The 20991-nt window shown below is 38.0% G+C and overlaps 1 protein-coding gene across 3 annotated transcripts in view; it reads left to right on the forward strand.

The window, feature by feature from the left end:
- The window catches only part of SPTLC3 (serine palmitoyltransferase long chain base subunit 3), a 125840-nt gene that overhangs the window by 29176 nt on the left and 75673 nt on the right, over positions 1-20991 (forward strand). For all 3 annotated transcript variants that reach the window (XM_032603781.1, XM_032603783.1, XM_032603782.1), the window contains 2 exons: positions 33-181; positions 19575-19699. In XM_032603781.1, the coding sequence (XP_032459672.1) occupies positions 33-181; positions 19575-19699 (274 nt within the window). The remainder of the gene's footprint in view (positions 1-32; positions 182-19574; positions 19700-20991) is intronic.

Below are 20991 nucleotides of genomic sequence, written 5' to 3' on the forward strand. Positions count from 1 at the left end.
CCCTTTGTGTTCACCTGCCCTTCTCTCTGCAGGTTTACTGGAAGAATCATCAAAGATGTCATCAATATGGGTTCCTATAACTTCCTTGGCCTGGCAGCCAAGTACGATGAATCTATGAAAACAGTAAAGGATGTTTTAGAGACATATGGCCTGGGCGTGGGCAGCACCAGACATGAAATGGGTACGTACATTCACTATTTTGAAATTTTTTTCCAGTTGGGTCTCAGATTCCTTGTGGCTACTTCTCAAATCTAGATCATATCTAGACGGTGTGCCTCAAAATGCTGTTATAAAACACAAAAAGGAAAAGGTATATAACGGTCTTTTTGGAAATTTCAAACATTATGCTCTTACTAGGCAGTTTTTAAAGATTTTAATTCTCCAGAGTAAAAAAAATTGTTCTTTCCTGACCATGTTATCTAAAAAAGCAGCTATAATGCCTCTTCCATCCGGTCCTTTTCTGGGTCTTTTCTTTTCCACTTTTCTTTTCTTTTTAACAGCTTTTTTGAGTTACAATTGCTATTCAAAGAAAACCATTGTACTTATTTAGTATATATAATTTAATGAGTTTGGACATATGCATATACCTGTGAAACCATCACCACAATCAAGGTGATAAACATATCCATTACCTCAGAAAGTGTCATATCGCCCTCTTTTTTATGGTAAGAATGCTTAAATGAGATCGATCCTTTTTTCTATTTTTTCCCCTAAATAAAATTTTATTTTATTTTTACTTACTGAAGTAAAGTTGACTTATAATATTATATTAGTTTTAGGGGAAACCCTAGTAATTCTGTATTTAGAGATCTACCCTTTTAACAAATGTTCAAGGGCACAGTACAGAATTGTTCCAGGAACTGTGTGAAAGGGCAGGTCTCTAGAACTTACTTGTCCTGTATCACAGAAGCTTCGTACCCATTGAACAACAACTTCTCCTTTGGATTTGGCTCTTTCTCCCACTTTTCTTAATGATGCCTATCACTTATCTTGCTTTTGTACTTGTATATTGCCTGTCTCTGCTCCTGCAACATAAGCTCCATGAAGGGAGGAATGGGTCTTATTGACTTGTGTTGAATGAATGAATGAATGAATGGTAAAGATGAAACAGACTGCCTATTTATTTCTTTTTTAGCTGAAACATTTTTCTCTTAGAGGAGTAAGATCTTTGAGAAGGAAACTTCTGCTCCCCTCATCTCCAGGAATATGAGCAGAGCAAGCTTGTTCCTGTGGCCTGCTTCGCTCTTCCTGGCCCACTCTCTCCTCCTATATTATCTCATGTGTTCCTCACAAAGCCCCATGCTGTGCGGGGCAGGACAGGTGGTGTTATTCCCATCTTCCAAAGGAGGAAACTGAGGACCACAGTGACTCAGTGATGTGCCTATAGTGGCCGATGACCCATCCTAACTCCCGGGGTTGCTCAGCTTTCCTACTAAGCAATTTCCCAACCAGGATAATACATGCAGAGCTTACTAGGTCAGTTTCAGGCCTAAGAATCAGAGGTAAATCTGCTAAAAATGGATTTACCATTCATGAAAAATGAGCCATATGCCTCTCTCAGATAACCCCTTGGCAGAAGGCCTTTAAAAGCGTGTAATTATTCAGACCTGTGCAATAAATAGCCATTCAGATTGAACAAAATCACCTTCTTGTCCATATAGCCAGTCAATACTTAACTAAAACTCCAGAGTGTATAAGTAGTTGCCCAGATTTCTTAGGAGAGACACGGTATCTTTATTTTGACTCATGAGGGCTGGAGAAATAAGCAGGGAGTGGAAGAAAGGTTCTACTCCTTTAGAAGAGCTGGGTCACACACAGGACCCTACTTGGAGGTGGGACTGAGACTGGAAGGACACACCATCAAAAGAGACACGGAGGCAGCAACCTTTGGGGATGTTGCCTCTGGTGCTGGTGACACCAAATACAAGGGTTATTCATCAGGAAACACACTCCTGAAGATGAGGACCCCCAACTCACTGAGACAGAACAGTCCCCAGTCACAGCACCAGAAACTAAAGAGAGGCAGCCTGACACAGGCGATGCTTTGCTCCCAGTAAAGACAGATATGGAATAAGGGTCCCTGATTCTGCAGACTCAACAAACCCAGAGAAACCAGGCAGAGACGAAGATCCCTGTTTAGACTGCCTACAGCCTACATGCTTTCTCCACCTACTCATCCTTCTGAATCACTGGGCTTTTAATATTTACTTGCTTCATTGTGAGCTCTCCAGCTCAAGCTCTTGGAAGATTTTAACAGCTTCCAAGGAAACAGTGAGACAGCAAGGTAGAAACCACCCACAGTAATTTTAGGCAAATAGAAGAACTGAAAACAAGAATATAAGCAGTCCAAAAATAAATGAATAAAGAAGGTACATCTGAAAGTCTTCTGCAAGATAAATGGTAACCTGAACATAGCAGTCAAGAATTGGTAATATAGTTGTTTCTTTTTTAACATCTTTATTGGGGTATAATTGCTTTACAATGGTGTGTTAGTTTCTGCTGTATAGTTTTGAATGCCATTTACTTCAAGATATACAAGTAACTTTTGGAAAATGTATACTACATAGCCTTAAGAAAATATTTAACAGAGCCAATGGACTAACAGTGAAACTTTGGTAATATAGAGGCTTAAGATTTTTAGTAACCAAAATAGCTTCTTGAGGAACCCAAAGTAAATGTTTAGGGACGTTTAATCACTTAAAATACTTCCTAGAGCTTTTAAAAGTAGTTTCCAATGTTCCAGGGGGAAAAGAACACAGAAATCATATTCCAAAATAGGAAAATTCAATGAAAAAGAAATCAAGAGGAAACACATAAAATATAGTAAAAGGGACTTCCCTGATGGTCCAGTGGTTAAGACTCTGCACTTCCGATGCAGGGTGGGTGAGGGTTCGATCCCTGATCAGAGAACTAAGATCCCACATGCTGCACAGCATGGCCACAAACAAAAAGTAACAAGTAAAAAATAAATAAATAAAAATAAAATATAGTAAAAGGATAAAAGATCACATATTTTATTTTTACCAAAAATATATAACTAGAACATATTTGCCTACTAGAAGCAAAGGACTGAGACTTGGCCAAAAACTAAACTCAATTATGTGCTGTAATCAAAAATAAATGCAACTAAATTAAAGTTATTCCAAAGGATGAAAAGCAGAAAGATAGGTCCCAGCCAGGCACCTGGTTCCACCTCCCCATTGTAACCAACAACAAAACACCCTCAGTGCCCAAGAGGGAGGTCAATTCAGTGGAAGGAGCAGCAAAAAGTGCCCTAGAGTACGGCTGTTTGCCAAATCTACACCTGCAAATGTTAAAACTAGGCCCAAAATAGAACTGGAAATGACACATTTCCAGACAGATATGTACAGAATTTTAAGTGATATTTTAAGATGTAAAATGATGTGCTACTGTTTACTTTTCTGTACAACTAAAAGATAGCAGAATATGGAATTAGGGGAGGCTTTGACCCTCTTGTGGGTGGATTTAACATTTCACATGCTGATATGGGTGGGATGATTGTGCTTTTCATACATCCTAAATATGAGACAGAGTGAAATAGCAAATCGGAGTCATCATCAAGCATTTAAATATCTGACACATTTTAAATTCCTATCTTCTATATTCATGTTGGTTTTTGTTAGAATGCTCCCTGATCCAGGCTGTCTCCCTGAAACTGCATGCCTTATGTGACATCTTTGGTAATTACAACCTAGTTTTGTTTTGTTTTGTTTTGTTTTAATAATGTTGTTAATGTGTTGTGAAAGATTAGAAATTTTTGAGTTTAGGTGTGTGTGACATTACATTGTGAATTAGGGACCTCTGGAGTGAACAGCCTATCAAGTGTTGAAATTGGTACTCTTTAAGCTGGCTTGCCTTCAAATTTTTAGCTGCAAAGTCTGTAGATTAACTGTCTTAGCTGAAAAACGCTAGAATAACTACTATAATTTGTTTAGAAACAGATTCTAAAACTACATGGATGTTTAGATTTTTAGCACTAAGATTGAGAGTTGTGTAAAAATTGTTCATAATGTCTGAATAGTAACATCAAACAATCAGTAGTATCTTCAGGAATTCCCTGGCGGTCCAGTGGTTAGGACTCAGCGCTTTCACTGTCAAGACCCGAGTCTGATCCCTGGTCAGGGAACTAAGATCCCACAAGCTGCTTAGCCTGGCCTAAATAAATAAGTAAATAAAATGAAAAAAACAATCAGTAAAACTTCATTATGCAAGATATTCCTATATATGATCTTTGAGTTTCGTTACTGGAAAGAACTATTTAATTTTGCTGTATGTGGAAGGTGTTTGTTTGAATATATTGATTTAACAGTGGAAGACGTTCATGCAGCCACCCCTAACGCAAAGTCAATGCAGAATTGCTTGTTCTTCCTTCATATGAATTAAGCTTTAAGTGAAGAATAAACTGAAACTTTAAAGATAAATAAACAGACAACCTAAAGGTGTGGTGCAAATGCAAACAGAAAGGAAAGCAGAAGTTAAGCTTAGTGTATGAATTATTAAACATAAGGAGAGATTCACCTTATAAAAATTATGTGGAGAGCCCATAATGAAGATTGATGCAACTCCTATCACCTCTGTGCATTAAGTAACACAGCAGAGACATATATGGCTCTTTATTTTTCTATACTGGAAATTAGTAGGACAATGAATTATGGGAGGCTTCAAAAATCATATGGGTCAACTTAACATACTTGATTAAAAACGAAAGTGAGAAAAATAAAAAGTGAGATAGTGATAGGAAACCCTAAAGTTCCTCCCAGTCCTTGAAAAATGAAGAAGACAAAAAAATAATCAAATAAAGACACAGAAGACATTAACAATGTAATTGTTGAGTTTAGTTTAATATTTATATATTGAATGCTGAACTTGAAAACATATTACCAGTAGACGATATCTTTTTAAATATTTATTGAATTTTCATATAAATTTACTACATATTATGCACAAAGAAAACTTCATTGAATTCCAAAAAGTGAAATCTACATAGGTCACGTTCTTGGACCACTGTGAAATAAAGCTAAAAATTAATACCAAAATTAGAAATGAACCCTTTTTAAAAATCACTTGAAACTTTTAAAGCTCTCTCATAAGTAACTCTTGAATCAACAGGGAAATGAAGTTACAGTTACATCATGTTTAGAAACTAACAATTATGAGAACACCATAGGATCCAACTAGTTGTGTACTCAGAGGAAAATGTGTATTCTTACTTTATTAAAGAAGTAAGATCAAAGCTAGTAAACTAACAACCAATGGAGTAAGGAATAAAAGGAAAGCAAAAGTATTACACTATTAAAGATATAAACAGGAACTTATAAATTAGAGAAGAGTAGTTTCTATTGGGCTGAGGCACCTAAATTTTAATAAGTCACTAGAGGTGATTCTGATGACCAGCCAGAGTTGACAACCACTAAGCTAGCATAACCCTGATCCCAAAATTTGACAAATGAGCATTTAATAAAAGGAAAATTATAAGACAATATTACTTGGGAAGAAAATTATACAAGAAATTGACATTGCAAATTCAGCAGTATAGTCAAGTAACATGATACCATGATCAGGTAGTTCTATGCAGGGACTATAAGGATAGTGAGTTCAATAAGAAAATTTGTAACCTTGAAAGATCCAAGAAGGAAAACATATGATTATCTTGATAGATGTCACTAAAACATTTATAAAATTCAATATCCATTCCTTATAAAACTTTTAATAGAATAAAAATAAGAGATTCTTGAATGGAATAAAAAATATCTACTTCAAACAATGAGACTTGTACTACACTTTGTGATGAAACTTCTAGTTACTAGAAGCTTTCACTTTGAGTCAGGGAAAAGATGAAGATGTGTTTTTACCACCATTTTAATAACCTTTGGAAGTACTAAGCAATATAATTATTCATTTATATTTTACTCCTTACATCAATAAATATTTATTGAATAACTACCATGTGACAAAGTAAGAAATATATGTGCAATAAAAGAAGAGGTGATCTAACCATTATTTGTAAATGATCTGGTTGTTCCTTTCTCTATTTTTTAAACCATGATCTGTGAGTAGTGAAGTGTTCCTCAGAAGGGGCTGCTCTTGAGGCCACTGTAGAGATGAGGGGCTGCTGAGTAGGAGGGACAGAGTTTTAGTCCATTTTCTTCCATTTTACATATTAAACTATCAAAAATTTATTAGAAATAATAAACATTTAATAAAGAATTCAATAAAGAGCTACATTCAAAAACCACTAATTTTTAAAATTCAGAAAGTCTATAATCAACAATCAATAAGAGGATATACTGGGGAAAATAATATTAGTAGTAAATATGAGGGAAAATGGCACAGACCTAGGAAATAAGCTTATTTTGAAAATGTTGGGTTTTGGTTTTTGTTTTTGTTTTTACATCTTTACTGGAGTATAATTGCTTTACAATGGTGTGTTAGTTTCTGCTTTATAACAAAGTGAATCAGTTATACATATACATATGTTCCCATATCTCTTCCCTCTTATGTCTCCCTCCCTCCTACCCTCCCTATCCCACCCCTCTAGGTGGTCACAAAGCACCGAGCTGATCTCCCTGTGCTATGTGGCTGCTTCCCACTAGCTATCTATTTTATGTTTGGTAGTGTATATATGTCCATGCCACTCTCTCACTTTGTCACAGCTTACCCTTCCCCCTCCCCATATCCTCAAGTCCATTCTCTATAGATCTGTGTCTTTATTCCTGTCTTACCCCTAGGTTCTTCATGACATATTTTTTCTTAAATTCCATATATATGTGTTAGCATATGGTATTTGTCTTTCTCTTTCTGACTTACTTCACTCTGTATGACAGACTCTAGGTCCATCCACCTCATTACAAAACGTTTAGAACCTATTTGAAGAAAACTAAGATTTTTATAAAAGACCTAAAATAATACTTGAAAGAAACAGAGAGAGACACCAGTATCCTAGAAGGGAATGGCTCAGTATTACAATTCGATCAAATCTTCCTTAAAATGAATACGTAAATTGAACACAATCCAGTGACATTAATAGAAAAGATGGGTGGTGGGAGGTCTCAACCGAAAGTCTAGAGACAGTTTGGTCCACTCATCTGTATATAAAAAGAACAACATTTCAAATCAGCTAGAAGAGGATCAATTATATCACAATTAGTTTTGTGATAACTGGCTGATCACATAAGGAAATAAGCCAGATTCCTATCTCACGCATTGTATCTAGGTAAGTTACACTTAGGTAAATTGCAAATGCATTTGCAATTGCAATGCAAAAACAAAAGCAATCACTGCCAGAAATAACTATATAAATAAAATTGAAACTGAGTGAATGACTAAATGGATGAATGAATGAACAAATGAACAGAATAAAACTACTCAGACAATTCAAATACAAGATGCACTTGTGTGTGTTCCTTGGTAAAGGCCCTCCTAGAAATATCAGACTACATCTCCCTTTATGTGAGCAATGCTTGTGTCTTAGTCCATTTGGGCTGATATAACAAAATACCACAGACTGAGTGGCTTATAAACAACAGAAGTGTATTCCTCACCTTACTGGAGGCTGAAAGTCCAAGATCAGGAAGCTAGCATGGTCAAGCAGGGCCTCTTCTGTGTTACAGACTTCTCCTTGTATGTGTCCTCCCATGGCAGAAGGGGTGGGCTAGCTCTTTGGGCCTCTTTTGTAAGGGCACTAATCCTATTTATGAAGGCTCCATCCTCAAGACCTAATCACCTCCCCAAAACCCCACCTCCAAATGCCATCGTTTAGGACATTAGGTTTTCAATATATGAATTTTGGGGGGACACAAAATTCAGACCACAGCAGCCTCTTCTCTAGCTTGTCACTTCTGATCACCCCTCCATTCTACAATCCATAATGACCTCCAGTCCTTCCAACAAGACTCACCTCACCTGGCAAGATGCCCTCTTACATGGCAGGGATGCATTTTAAATGATGTTCAGGCTCACTCCTTGAAACACAGGCCACTCAGGTCCATGGAAAACAGGCACTTTCCCTGTTAGGAGAGACAGCTTGCTCCCAACCCAACCAGTAACCACAGCTGTTTGCCCTTCAGATTTCACAAGCCTGATTCAGACAGTAGTCTACTGTGTACTCACACTCCAGGGAACCAGAGAAAGCTCTCCCAGAAACATGGAGGGAAAAGATCCAACAAAATGAAAATTTTAAACTGCTGTACAAAACAAAACAAACAAACAAAAACCAACAACGTCAACAAAGTTAAAAGTCAAAGAACAAAATTAGAAAAAATTATTCACATGTATTTAACAAAATGTTAATATTCTTAACGTGTAAAGACGCTTACAAATCAAAAGGAAAAGAACATCCCAGTTTAAGAAGTGGGCCAAGATTTTGACCAAGTTCAAAACGGGCAAAACTACAGAGTAGGATAGTGTGATGTCCCTCAACCTTTTTTTTTTCATTATCACTTCCTCTCATGATACTTGAATACCACAGATACACTATATATTTGTTTATGTAGTACATGGATATCACTGCTTTACACATAAATAGAGTAAGATATTCCCCCTCCAAAAACCAATTTTCACCTCTTTGAAAGCAATATCACCCCTGTCTAGAATGCATACGTTACCTTTGGGGGAGGTGGATGGTGACCAAAGGGGGCAAAGCTGTTCATACTGTTTTTTTTTTAACCTTGATACAGTTATGTGAGTTCACTGTATGAAACTTCATAGAGCTCCATATGTACAATTTGTTTCCCATTTTCTATGTATGTTCTAGTTTAAATGAAAGTTTTACTTTTAAAAGTAGATCCAGTACATGAATGGACAATTAAGAAAAATAAATAAATATAAATGGGCAATGAGCTTGTGGAAAATACTCTGCCCCTTAAATAATCAAAAAATTATTAAGACACAGAGTTACCATTTTCACCTAATTGGCAAAAGATAGAAAATAATATCCCAAAGTTTCAAAGGAGTGAAGAAAAGGGCACCTTTATATACTATTGACAGAGTAAATTGCAGGGCAATTTGAAAATGTATCAACTGCAAGCCATTTAACTCAGCAATTCCATTTTGAGAAATTTTGCTTTGAAAAGTTTGAGTAAGTATTCAATGATGTATGATCGAGAATAATCATTGCATTGTATTTGATAATAGAAAAATTGGGGAAATGAGGCATTTCCAGCAAGGAAGGTGATTGAATATGCTTGGTAGATCTGTTTAACATAATATTATTTAGCCATACAAAGTTATAATGTAGCTGCTCAGCACCATGATTTAGAGCAAAGGCTCTGGGATGAGGCTGCTGGGATTCAAATCCTAGTCCTTACTTTTAACTAGCTAGGGCCTGAGACAAACTATTATATATGCCTTCCTAGTCTTCAATTTTCTCTTCTGTAAAATGGAAAATACATTGTTAATGAACTTATATACGAAACAAAAACAGACTCACAGACATAGAGAACAGACTTGTGGTTGCCAAGGGGGAGGGGAGGTGGGGGAGGGAAGGAGCAGGAGTTTGGGATTAGCAGATGCAAACTATTATATATAGAATGGATAAACAATAGGGTCTTACTGTATAGCACAGGGAACTATATTCAATAGCCTGTGATAAACCATAATGGAAAAGAATATGAAAAAGAATGTATATGTATATGTATAACTGAATCATTTTGCTGTACAGCAGAAATTAACACAACATTGTAAATCAACTATACTTCAATAAAAAAAGAAAATACATTGTTAAGAGACTAAAACAAGAGCAGTATGTATATTATGAGTCCACTTTTCAAAATATATTTTACATGAATATCTGTATTGATAAAGATGGTTATATTTTATTGTGTAGTATTTTCTATTTTTTCCACAATGACCTCACATTTTTTGGTTTAATTATTTCCCTAAAAGTCACCAGGAGCCTAAGATGAGGGCACAGTCTTATGAAAATAGTTATAGTACTTCTAAGACATTACCACTGAATCAGACTGACCAGATATTTTCAGTGTACTGGAGGGTTTCTGCTGCAGGTTATGTGGATTTTTTACCTTCAACCAGTGGTTTTCAAACTTTAGCTCACATTAGAATCACCTGCAGGGCTTGGAAAAACAGATTGTTGGGCCCACCTACAGAGTTCCTGATGCAGTCAGTCTGGAATTTTGCATTTCTAACAAATTCCAAGGTGATATTGATGCTGCTGCTCTGGGGACCACACTTTGGGAACCACGGGAAACTATCTAGCATGGCTGACTTTCTTAACCAAGTTTTCAAAGATTTTCCAAAATGCAATGGTCTTTCACCTTGTGTGGAATGAATACCACATATACCTGGGGGATGGAGCTTATAAATAAAAACTGGAAAGTAGGTAAGATACACCCAGAAATCAGTGAAGCAATTTGATTTTTATCTCTGAGTCTATTCTGACACACATTACTGGTCCAGATTTCCATATTTAGGAAAGGATAAACTCAGGCGAACTAGAGAGAAGCTTTTGTTTCTGTTTGTTGATGGAAAGAATCAATAAACAATCTAATAGCAGGAATAGAAAAGAGTTTTATTCCAGCCGAACTGAGGACTATAGCCAGCCTGGGAGACGCAAATTCAAGAAGCACTAGAATTGTATCCCTCCAGACTATGAAATGCGGGAGGCTTATAAAGGCAAAAACTGCAAGGTTCCAGTTAGTTACATGAGTTTTTATCAAGAATTATAACTAGAACTGGCAAGAGGTAAGGGTGTTTTTAAGTAAGGATTGATTGAGGTCTGAAATGGTTGCATAGTTACAAGGGCAGACCATGAGACCATAAGTTTGCAGCTGGCCGCTCTTAGCTGATATTGTTTTGAGGATGGTTGGTGGTGTCCTTGAGTTTGATAAAGTTCAGAAAATTCAAGTCTCAGTGATGCGGGAACACGTCTGAAACCACATCCACAATAGCTGCCTGGCTCCATTTTAGATGCCTGAACCACAGTTACTCCATTTTTTTTTTTTTAATGCATTCTTTTTCTAAATGGTTAAATCAGATGTACAATGCATGTTTGACAGGCCAGAGACAGATTGTTCTAGTTAGCATAAAGTTTGTTAAATCATATATAAGCCGGAATGATTTCTCTATACCTCAATATGTAGAAATTTCTTCCTTCACTTTCTGCCCTCTTCTCTGCTTTTGGTCAACAAGGAAGTGTAGCTTCTTGGTCCTTCTTTCCCTAAGCACTGGATGGTTAAAAGTGGATGTCTAGTAACAGTACATTATCTAAATCTATATGCTCTCTAAGTGCTGCCACAGTTTCACCTAGCAACTGTTAGTCAGAAGTTCACTTCTAAGAAAACAAGCTCATGGGATGCCAGAAGACTAATTCTGTGTCAATGAAAGATCACTTCTACGTGGAGACATTTTTCCTTTGAGTAGGAAAGCCTTGTGCTTGATTCATCACAGGAAAACCTGATTAGTACGTCTACCTAAAAACTGCCTAGTTGAGAACCTTCTTTCAAATTATAGTTGCAATTTCAAGAAGTAGGCTTGAAATATTTTCATCTTAAAAACGTCAGAAAGAACACACTTAGGAACACTTAGGAATCAATGAAACTGGATATAATAGGATATTATTTTCCATTCTCAGGTTTCGGATGTGATTTTCATGTTAGTTATGTACAAATTTCCTGAAATTGCTATTTCTCAGTTGGAGATCATTGTTCTTAGCCGTTAGACAGTGTGTCTCCCTCTTTCTCTACCTGACAGGTTCTCTGCTACTGTTTCATTCAGAGTACTTAGACTCTTCTTGGGTTTCTTTCTCAAACCTTTGTACCTAGATTCCAGGAATGTGCAACCTTGCTGACCTAAATATTGAAGAAGGGGCCAGCCTCAATTTGCAAAATGTGTATCTTAAAACATATTTCAAATAAATATCAGCTTCAAATTCCTATGGAAATCGCAGTTTCTAAGAAATTGCTACCAAGTAGAGATCTTGCTTCCTTTTTTTAAAAAAGCAATTTTAATTAACAGGATTTTATGCAAATCAATGCTATAAATATGCTTTAAGGCAGTGGATTCAGTTAAATAGGCTATAAAGGTCTCCATCTCAATTAGTATTACCTTCTTAATTTACACAGCAAAACCTTTATTCATAGACAGTGCCAGCTCCTTTCAGACTAAATTGTTGTAAATTCTGATCAATGAGATTTCATTGCATTTCTCTCAAGCCTTTTTATTTTCCTTTAAGAATATTTGTAAAGGAAGGTGGACCCTCAGGGGAATAGTTTGGGAGGAGGAAAATGAAAGTGTATCTTGGTTTCTGAAAGCCTTTTGGCAATTTCCTGATACCTGTTATAATTCTGACAAGGTAATTGCCCTTCTCTTGAGAGTGATAGAAATTACAGCACAGCCAAATTTCAACTAGCAGAGCTATTTCTGCAAGTGAAGAATGTGGCCCTGTAGGTTCAACAAAGCCAAGCAAACATAACAACTTAACAAGATATACCAGTGATTTTACATAAGTATAATACTTGCCAGCAGGGTAACACCTGGGATGATCGAAAAAAGTTGAAACTCACAGACTTCCAGAATACGTAGATCATCTACCACTTCCCTTCACCTAGAAAAAAACCATAAGATACATGAAGATTAGAGATTTTTTTTTTTTTTTTTTTTTTTTGCGGTACGCGGGCCTCTCGCTGTTGTGGCCTCTCCCTTTGCGGAGCACAGGCTCCAGACGCACAGGCTCAGCGGCCATGGCTCACGGGTCTAGTCGCTCCGCGGCATGTGGGATCCTCCCAGACCGGGGCACGAACCCGTGTCCCCTGCATCGGCAGGCGGACTCTCAACCACTGCGACACGGGAAGCCCTCCTTTACTTCATTTAGACTAAAAATCCTGTTACATCCAAATATACTAAGGATATAGATTAACTTTCATAGACATCAGTACCTGTGTATATCCTTTAACCACTGGTAATATCAAACAATAATTAGTTTCAAGGCTGCCAAGAACAAAGAGCTTTATTTTGTGTCTTAAGAGTTGTAATTCAGAAAACACAGATTCGGGTAAAACCGAAAGAGTGGGGAACTTCCTTCGTGGCGCAGTGGTTAAGAATCTGCCTGTCAAAGCAGGAGACACAGGTTCGATCCCTGGTCAGGGAAGATACCACATGCCGTGGAGCAACAAAGCTCGTGCGCCACAACTACTGAGTCTGCGCTCTAGAGCCCACAAGCCACAACTACTGAGCCAGCGCGGCCCAATAACAGGCCCATGCACCCTAGAGCCCGCGCTCCGCAGCAAGAGAAGCCACCGCAATGAGAAGCCTGCGCACCACAACAAAGAGTAGCCCCAGCTCGCCGCAACTACAGAAGCATGCAGCAATGAAGACCCAACGCAGCCAAAACAAAAACCAACCCAGAAGAGTGTTCTGAGGAAAGGAAAGAGTCATCTCTCTAGAGTCACACATGCTGAATCTGAACCTTGGCTCTAGACTTACTAACTGCATGACCTTGGGCAAGTGAACTAAACTCTCAGGCTTCGGTGTCCTTATCTATAAAAGGAGATAACAGCAGTACCAACTTCAAAAATTTGTATGACAATTAATTGAGATAAAGCTTGACATGTTTCAGCAGGGTAGCTTGTCACATTGTTAAGTAGGTGGCCTGCACTTATTAGCTCTATCTCCTTTGGGTAAGTGGCTTCACTTCTGCATCTATTTTATTTCCTCACTGTTAAGGACCAGGATGCCTATATTATAGAGTGTGTGGAGGTGTAATGATTAAATATACATAAGTGGACCCTCATTATAAGTTGCTTCATTCCCCCTCCTTCTTCTATCTTTGTTTCCAGAGGTGGGTTTTTTGTACTTGAACATTTGTTACTTTTTTTTTTTTTTTTAATTTATTTTTGGCTGTATTGGGTCTTCATTTCTGTGCGAGGGCTTTCTCTAGTTGTGGCAAGCAGGGGCCACTCTTCATCGCAGTGCACAGGCCTCTCACTATTGCAGCCTCTCTTGCTGCGGAGCACAGGCTCCAGACACACAGGCTCAGTAGTTGTGGCTCACAGGCCTAGTTGCTCCGCGGCATGTGGGATCTTCCCAGACCAGGGCTCGAACCCGTGTCCCCTGCATTAGCAGGCAGATTCTCAATCACTGCGCCACCAGGGAAGCCCCATAGGTGGGTTTTTAAAGTGAGAGACTCAAACGTGAATTAGCTCTGTACAGTAGATAATAGTATTATATCAATGATAATAGTACTGGTGTTACATAAGAGAGTGCCCTGTTTCTAGGAAATATAGAGTGAAATATTTAAGAGAAGAGGGGGCATCACGATCGCAATTTATTAAATAGTTCAGCAAAAAATTTCATATAATTGTATATATTATATATAATTATATACACACACGTGTGTGTATATATATACACACACACACGTGTATATATATATATATATATATATATACACACACACATAGAGAGAATGATATTTAATGAAATGTACTAAAATGGTAACATATGGGGAATCTGGATGAAAAGTATTTGGGGATTCTTGGTACTATTATTGCAACTTTTTAGTAGGTCAAAAATTACATCAAAACAAAATGTTAAAGAAAAAAAAGAAGGGTGAAACATGACTCTATTGAGTATGTGGTCAGAGATGAGGTAGAGGTCATCATTTGGTCCACTTAAAAATTCTTCTCTTATCAAGATGATTTGTGACAGGAAAGCTCATCATAATTACATATCCACGCCTCAAGGTTTTTGTTTGCATCGGATTCTAATTATCTATTAACGTTTTAATCTGCCAAGAGATGGCAAGTGGTTTGCTAAAAATAAAGGCCAGGGAAGTTGGGCAGATAAAAATTGTTTCTGCTGTTTTACTGAACTTCATCAGGATGGGTGGTCTCTTGACCCAGCAGTGGTGGCCTCTGCTCAGTGTGACAGTGTGTTCTAGACCCATTTCAGACAACCCATCTGGCTTCAAGACTTTTCTCTGAATGTTTCACAGGAAAACAAAGGTACTCAAGAGGCTTAGTAGCTCTGTAACCCCTACCAGACTGTACACAAGCGGAATAAGCAAAAGAAAAGGGTATTCTAAGTGCTTTGGGGTGAAGAGCTGAAAGGTGGACTCCTTTAGGCAGAAAGGTTGATGCTGATTTTAATGCAGGAATCACCAGTTCAAGCAAAGTGGCTTAGAAGTGGGCTGAGAGCCATAGCACAGCAGGAACAGCCAGATGGCTGGCATGTTGCCACAATAAACGACCACCTACTCCTAGGTCACATCTAAGGAACAATCAACAAACAGGATATTCTGGACGAAAAGAGACTACTGTCACAGTTTGGAAATTGGTCTTCACATGTGCTACACAGGAAGAAGAGGTGGTTGTGAAACAGGCTTGTTAATAACACCTACATCCTTTACTATTAATCAGTGTCAATGTGAAGGCCGATATCATTAAAAAGTCAGCTGAAATGTAGAGTTCATAAACATAATATTGCTACTTTTTCCTGAGTCTGATTTTTATTGATTTGACTGATGGTGGCATACCCTGTGCTTGGCATGTGAAAAACTGCTGAGAGATCTGGCAAGAGGATACACCCAGCTTGTATTTATTCTTTTATTCACAAAGCAGATTTTCAGTATCCACTGGATAAATAAACCTTCAGGATAAGAACAAGTGTCAATATATGCACAACACTGAAATTTGGAGATCCATTCTCACCAGCCTATATGTGACTTTCAGAGACTAAAGAAAAAAACAAAAGTCACTGAGAAATAAAGATTATTGTGGATATATCTGTACCTTCAGTTAGAACTATAGCTCTGCTTTCTTGAGATTTAAAAAAAAAGGCCCACAGTTATATGTCAACAACAAAATGTTGAATATGATTTCTAGAATTCCTCAAGTACTCAGACCACCAAGGGCAAACTTGACAGGACTCAGGCATCTCCATTCAATCAGGGTATGGCTTGAATGTTGGTGGAAACAAGCTAGTTAAGTTTCTAGTGACAGTTTTGTTTCCCCAAGGTCCTCCTACATTTTCATTTCCTTTTTCTTCATTTTTAATATTTTTTATTGAAGTATAGTTGATTTACAACATTGTGTTAATTTCTGCTGTACAGCGAAGTGATTCAATTATACATATTTTTTCAGTTTTGATATTTTTTATTGAAGTATAGTTAATTTACAATGTTGTGTTAATTCCTACATTTTTATTTCTTGAATTTGAGGAAGAGGAGGCAGAAAGCAGCAGTCCATTAATATGAAAGAGACATATTATCTATTCTTCCTTAAAAACCCCACCCCATCCCAGACCAGCCCAGTCTAACGTTGCAAGGCATGGCTTCTTAGAGTAGAAAATGTCCAGCCATCCTGGGAATCTCTCAAATCTGTTGATGAAATCTGAGCTATGAACACTAAACAGAGAAACTCCATGATCATGGGGTTTGGAAGTGGGAACTATTCTTTTCTACAAATTGAAGGTAAGCCCCTAGACGCAAAACCACTGATAACTCGTAACCCAGCTGTGAGACATCCATTTGTAGAAACTGATATATTTGAAAATTACTTTACTAACCACCTGACCACTGGAAATCCAGAAGAAGGCTGGTTTCTGGAGACCAAATCTGGTCACCTGTTCCCCCCCCTCTTCTCCCTCTCCTTAAGTCAAGATAATGAAAAAGACCTCATAGAGGGGGGATTCCTCAGGCTGTTCTTAGACACACCCATGTCTAATCAGTTGGTTGGAAGTTTAATCATTTACAAGACATCCTGTATTATCCTGAGGACTTTTAGTGATGTAACTGTTATAGATAAGGCCTTGGAATGGCAGATTTGGGGAAGATGTTGGTGGAGGAAGACATCACTCAGATTCATCGTGAACGTCTACTCATGCACTTCTGGGTGACTGGGCCAGGACAGAGCTGTCCCCTGACATCTGAGCAGGAAAGGCTCAGGGGGAAAGTTACCAAGTTAACAAAGTTTGGGCACCCTCCATCCTTGCTGGAGACCTTCTTCAGGTATCCATGTTTCCAAGCTGGTGCTCACTGCCTGGTCACCTTGTTGCTCTGGCATCGCATGATTTCCTGACCTTTTGCCCTGTGCCATCCCCTCCTCTAGCCTCAGTCTTGGCATCCTTCTCCATCAAAAGACAGAATGCAACTCAGCCAGCACCTACTACGTGTCAGTACTGCAATAGGAGTGCCAGTGTCTGCACTCCAAGGGCTCTTTCTGTAATAAAGAAGATGGCCCCATGAACATCCCCAGTGAAACTTACTAAGTGCTGTAATCATTATGTGATGAGGCTCATGCGACCTCAGAGGAGAAAAATGACCAAGTTTGCCTGGGGAAGCTGAGACTGCATCCGAGAAAAGAGGCCATGTTAGGTGGATCTCAAAGAGTGACTAGGAATGGCCAGAAGACCATTCTAGGTGGAGGAAAGACCACTCCCAAGGTCAAAGATGCCTAAAACAGCACCTCTCCCAATCTCTCCAGAAACTGCCGGGAGGGGCAGCCAGAGGCCACCCAGCTGTTTAGTGGAAGAGCTGGGGTCAGAGCCAGCTCTCCTCACGGCCAGGCCGGAGGACTTTTCACTACCTGTTCTTGGAGGTGTTCCCTTTGGAATGAAGTCTCTACTGGGTAAAAACAAATCTGACAAAAGATTATGTGCCCACGTTTTATCTTTAAATTTCAGTTTCTCTTTTCACACTACAGTGTATCTTGGATAATAAAGTTTTAAATTACAATTTAAATTTCTAACATTCCCCACCCCCAAATCTTGAGTACAATTGACTCTGCTAGAATGTTTGTTTTACTATGTTTTCTGACAGTTTGGAGCATATATGAATTCTGATTTGAGAAAAAGGCCACCAGCCAGCAGCGTGAGAAGAGGGGAAGGGCAAAGATGGGCCATCTCATGTTCTCTTTTATGTTAAATGCAAAATAAAACTTCAATCACCATGCAATGCCTTCTAAAGTTCAACTCCTCACCATTTTAGCTCAATAAGCAAGCTAATTTACCAATTTAAATAAAATTCTGATATCCCGCTTTGTAGTAATATATGTTAATCTTTAGATTAATAGAAGCTTGTTTATAATAGTCCTGAATATGCTAACAACATTCCTCTAACTTAACTCTGAGTTAAATCTGCATATGGATGGATGAAAATTCCTGTCCACCTGTACATTTTTTCTATTCTGTTAAGTGTATCATCTAGACCAATAAAAATATAATGCAAGACACATGTAATTTAAAATGTTCTAGTAGCCACATTTTAAAAAGTTTTAAAAAATCAGGTGAACAATTTCATAATACATTTTATGTGATCCAATATATCCCAAGTATTGTCATTTAAACATGTAATCAATAAGTGAAATATTAATGAACTATACTATATTATTTTTATTGTTTTTGTTCTCTCTTCAAAAAATGGTGGGTATTTTACCCTTACAGTACATGTCAATTCAGACACCAAATTTTCACTGGTTAAAGTGAAATAAGTGGGAAATAATCCTACCAAAACAGTAAAGTTGTGTTTAATGGAAAAAAATAACTAAAATTAAATAAAATGTAAAACTCAGTTCCTCTATTGCACTAACCATATGTAGTTGGTGCCTACCATATTGGACAGTATAGATCTAGAAGTTAGAGTGATGGCAAACAAGACTATGGGAAGCATTAGTATTTACTCTCAGTAAGGCATGAGGAATTATTTATAAGAAGGGGTCAGCGAGTAAGCATTTAAAGGTAGTAGAGTCTTAAAAATATCAACTTTGGGGTTAGACTTGAGTATCTCTGTTGCTTTTTATCTGTGACCTCTTCCCACTTCAGTTTTCTTATCTGTAAAGTAATAATACCTGCATTATTGGGCCCTTAAAATTAAATGAGATAACCTAAATAGTGGGCTTTGAAATCTAGCACATTCCAAAGGTTCAATAAGCATTATAGCTCAATGCACGTATGGAAGTCATGAGCTCTGTTTGCATTTGAGTGTCGGGAACCCTCTGAGGGAGTTAGAATTTAATTAATTATTCATGGGATGTAAGGTAGAAAGAAAGAGGAACTGTGGTATTTTTTATAAATTTTATTGCATTATAAATTATATATATAGAAAAGTGCACCAATCGTAAGTATAAAATGGATTTTCACAAAACAAACATACCCACATAACCAGCACCCAGATCTAGAAACAAAACAGAGCATCTCAAAGTTCTCTCCACACTCTCAACAAAAGAAACCACTTTCCTGACTTCTAACACTACAGGTTAGTTTTGTCTATTTGTAAATTTCATATAAATGGATTCATACAGTATGAGTGTATACATGTCTGACTTTTTTCTCTCGACCACATATTTGTGAGATTTTCCATGTTGTTGTGTGGGACATCAGTTTGTTTTTTCTCACTGATGTGTTGAATTCTACTGTATATGTATTGATCCATTCTACAGTGTGTAGTTATTTGGGTTGTTTCTAGATTCGGCCTATGGCAAATAGACCTGCTATGTGCACTCCTGTATGTGTCTTTTGGTAATGGGTAAGCACTGGAATTTGAGTTTTCAATCTTGGACTTGTTGAGAACAGGAGATTCACCCATCCTATCATTTCATGAGCAGGAACCTTGGATAAACATAAAGAGTTGGAGGACCTTGTAGCTAAGTTCCTGAATGTAGAAGCTGCTATGGTCTTTGGGATGGGATTTGCAACGAACTCAATGAATATCCCAGCACTCGTTGGAAAGGTGAGAATTTATTAACATAATTGTCTTCTGCTGTGTTATTCCTAAGACAACTCTGAGCAGGTCCTTTGTTAGATGTATGACTGAGAAGTTTCTTTTCTTAGGCTTGGATCTTCAGCTTTTTGAATACATGTACTGTTACCGACCAGGATGCCTGGCCTCCTTAATTGATAGAAATTGATAAGAGGCCAGACAAGAGATTCAGGCAAGGCTTTATTGGGGCCCCTGCTGCAGCAGCGGGGGAGCTCACCCCCAAGGAGGGGAGCGAGCTAGTTCCTCATATGGGGTGAGGGTAGGGGCAGGTCCCAGCGTAAGGCCAGAGGGGTGGCTTAGGAGGTTTGCCCACCGCTTTGGTGGTGTTGTGTGCAAGAGGCATATGCAGTACCCTGCTTTTGCTTCCGGCTCTTCAGAAGTGGCAGTTGGGTTTTTTGGTCTTTTTGAATCTTGTTGTCCATAATTTGCCCCAACTGCACAAGCACACAGTTAATTTTAGTCCCATATAGTTTATTTGTATTTTGTTGCACAAGGAGATGAAGAGGTTTGTCCAGGTGCAAGCATTGCAGCAAAGGGTCCCGGGTCCCAGGTCCCAGCCTGTCTAAGTACCAGCTGAGTCCAGCAAATCTCTTCATCATGATATCTGGTTATAGAATTGCAGCCCTAGATGGGAGTCAAGCTTCCTCTTCAGTGACAGTTTTACAAAATCAATTAAATTTTTAGGCCCCCGAGTCACCACGTTCAGCATAACAAATGCTTATTAAGCATTTATTTTAACAAAACGTTTTTCTTGTGTTATTTGTCCCTTTATTCATTCAGTAAGTCACTTATTGAGAATCTACTGTGTTCTCATATAAGGCAAGTTGCAGAGTATACAGAGATGAACAAGACCTTTGCCCTGTAAATTCATGTAGTTTCTAATGGCAGTAATAACACACCAAGTTACAGAATAAATACCACAGAAAAGGGGTGCCCATAAATGAGGAAGGACAAAAGAGTTGTCCCCTAACTCTTCTCGAGAAAGGCTGAGATGCTTGTGCAAAGTAGGTGACATGAGAACAGAATCTGTTACTTATCTGTTTAGATAAGTAAGTTATTTTCTTAAGACAAGGAAGAGTGAGCAGCATGTGTGAAGCACTGAGGTTTGGAAGAATTAGAATGTAGGAGAGTGGATGAAGAAGAGACCAGAGGTGAAGGCAGTTACCAAATTGTAAAGAGCCTTATAGTGTAAATCATGCTAGTGTTGGGAATTCTCCTGGAGAAAAATGAAGAGTTGTTTTTTTCATTTTAAGTAAGCAAGT

This window comes from Phocoena sinus, chromosome 15 (genome assembly GCF_008692025.1).
Source record: "Phocoena sinus isolate mPhoSin1 chromosome 15, mPhoSin1.pri, whole genome shotgun sequence".
NCBI classification, from domain to species: Eukaryota; Metazoa; Chordata; class Mammalia; order Artiodactyla; family Phocoenidae; genus Phocoena; species Phocoena sinus.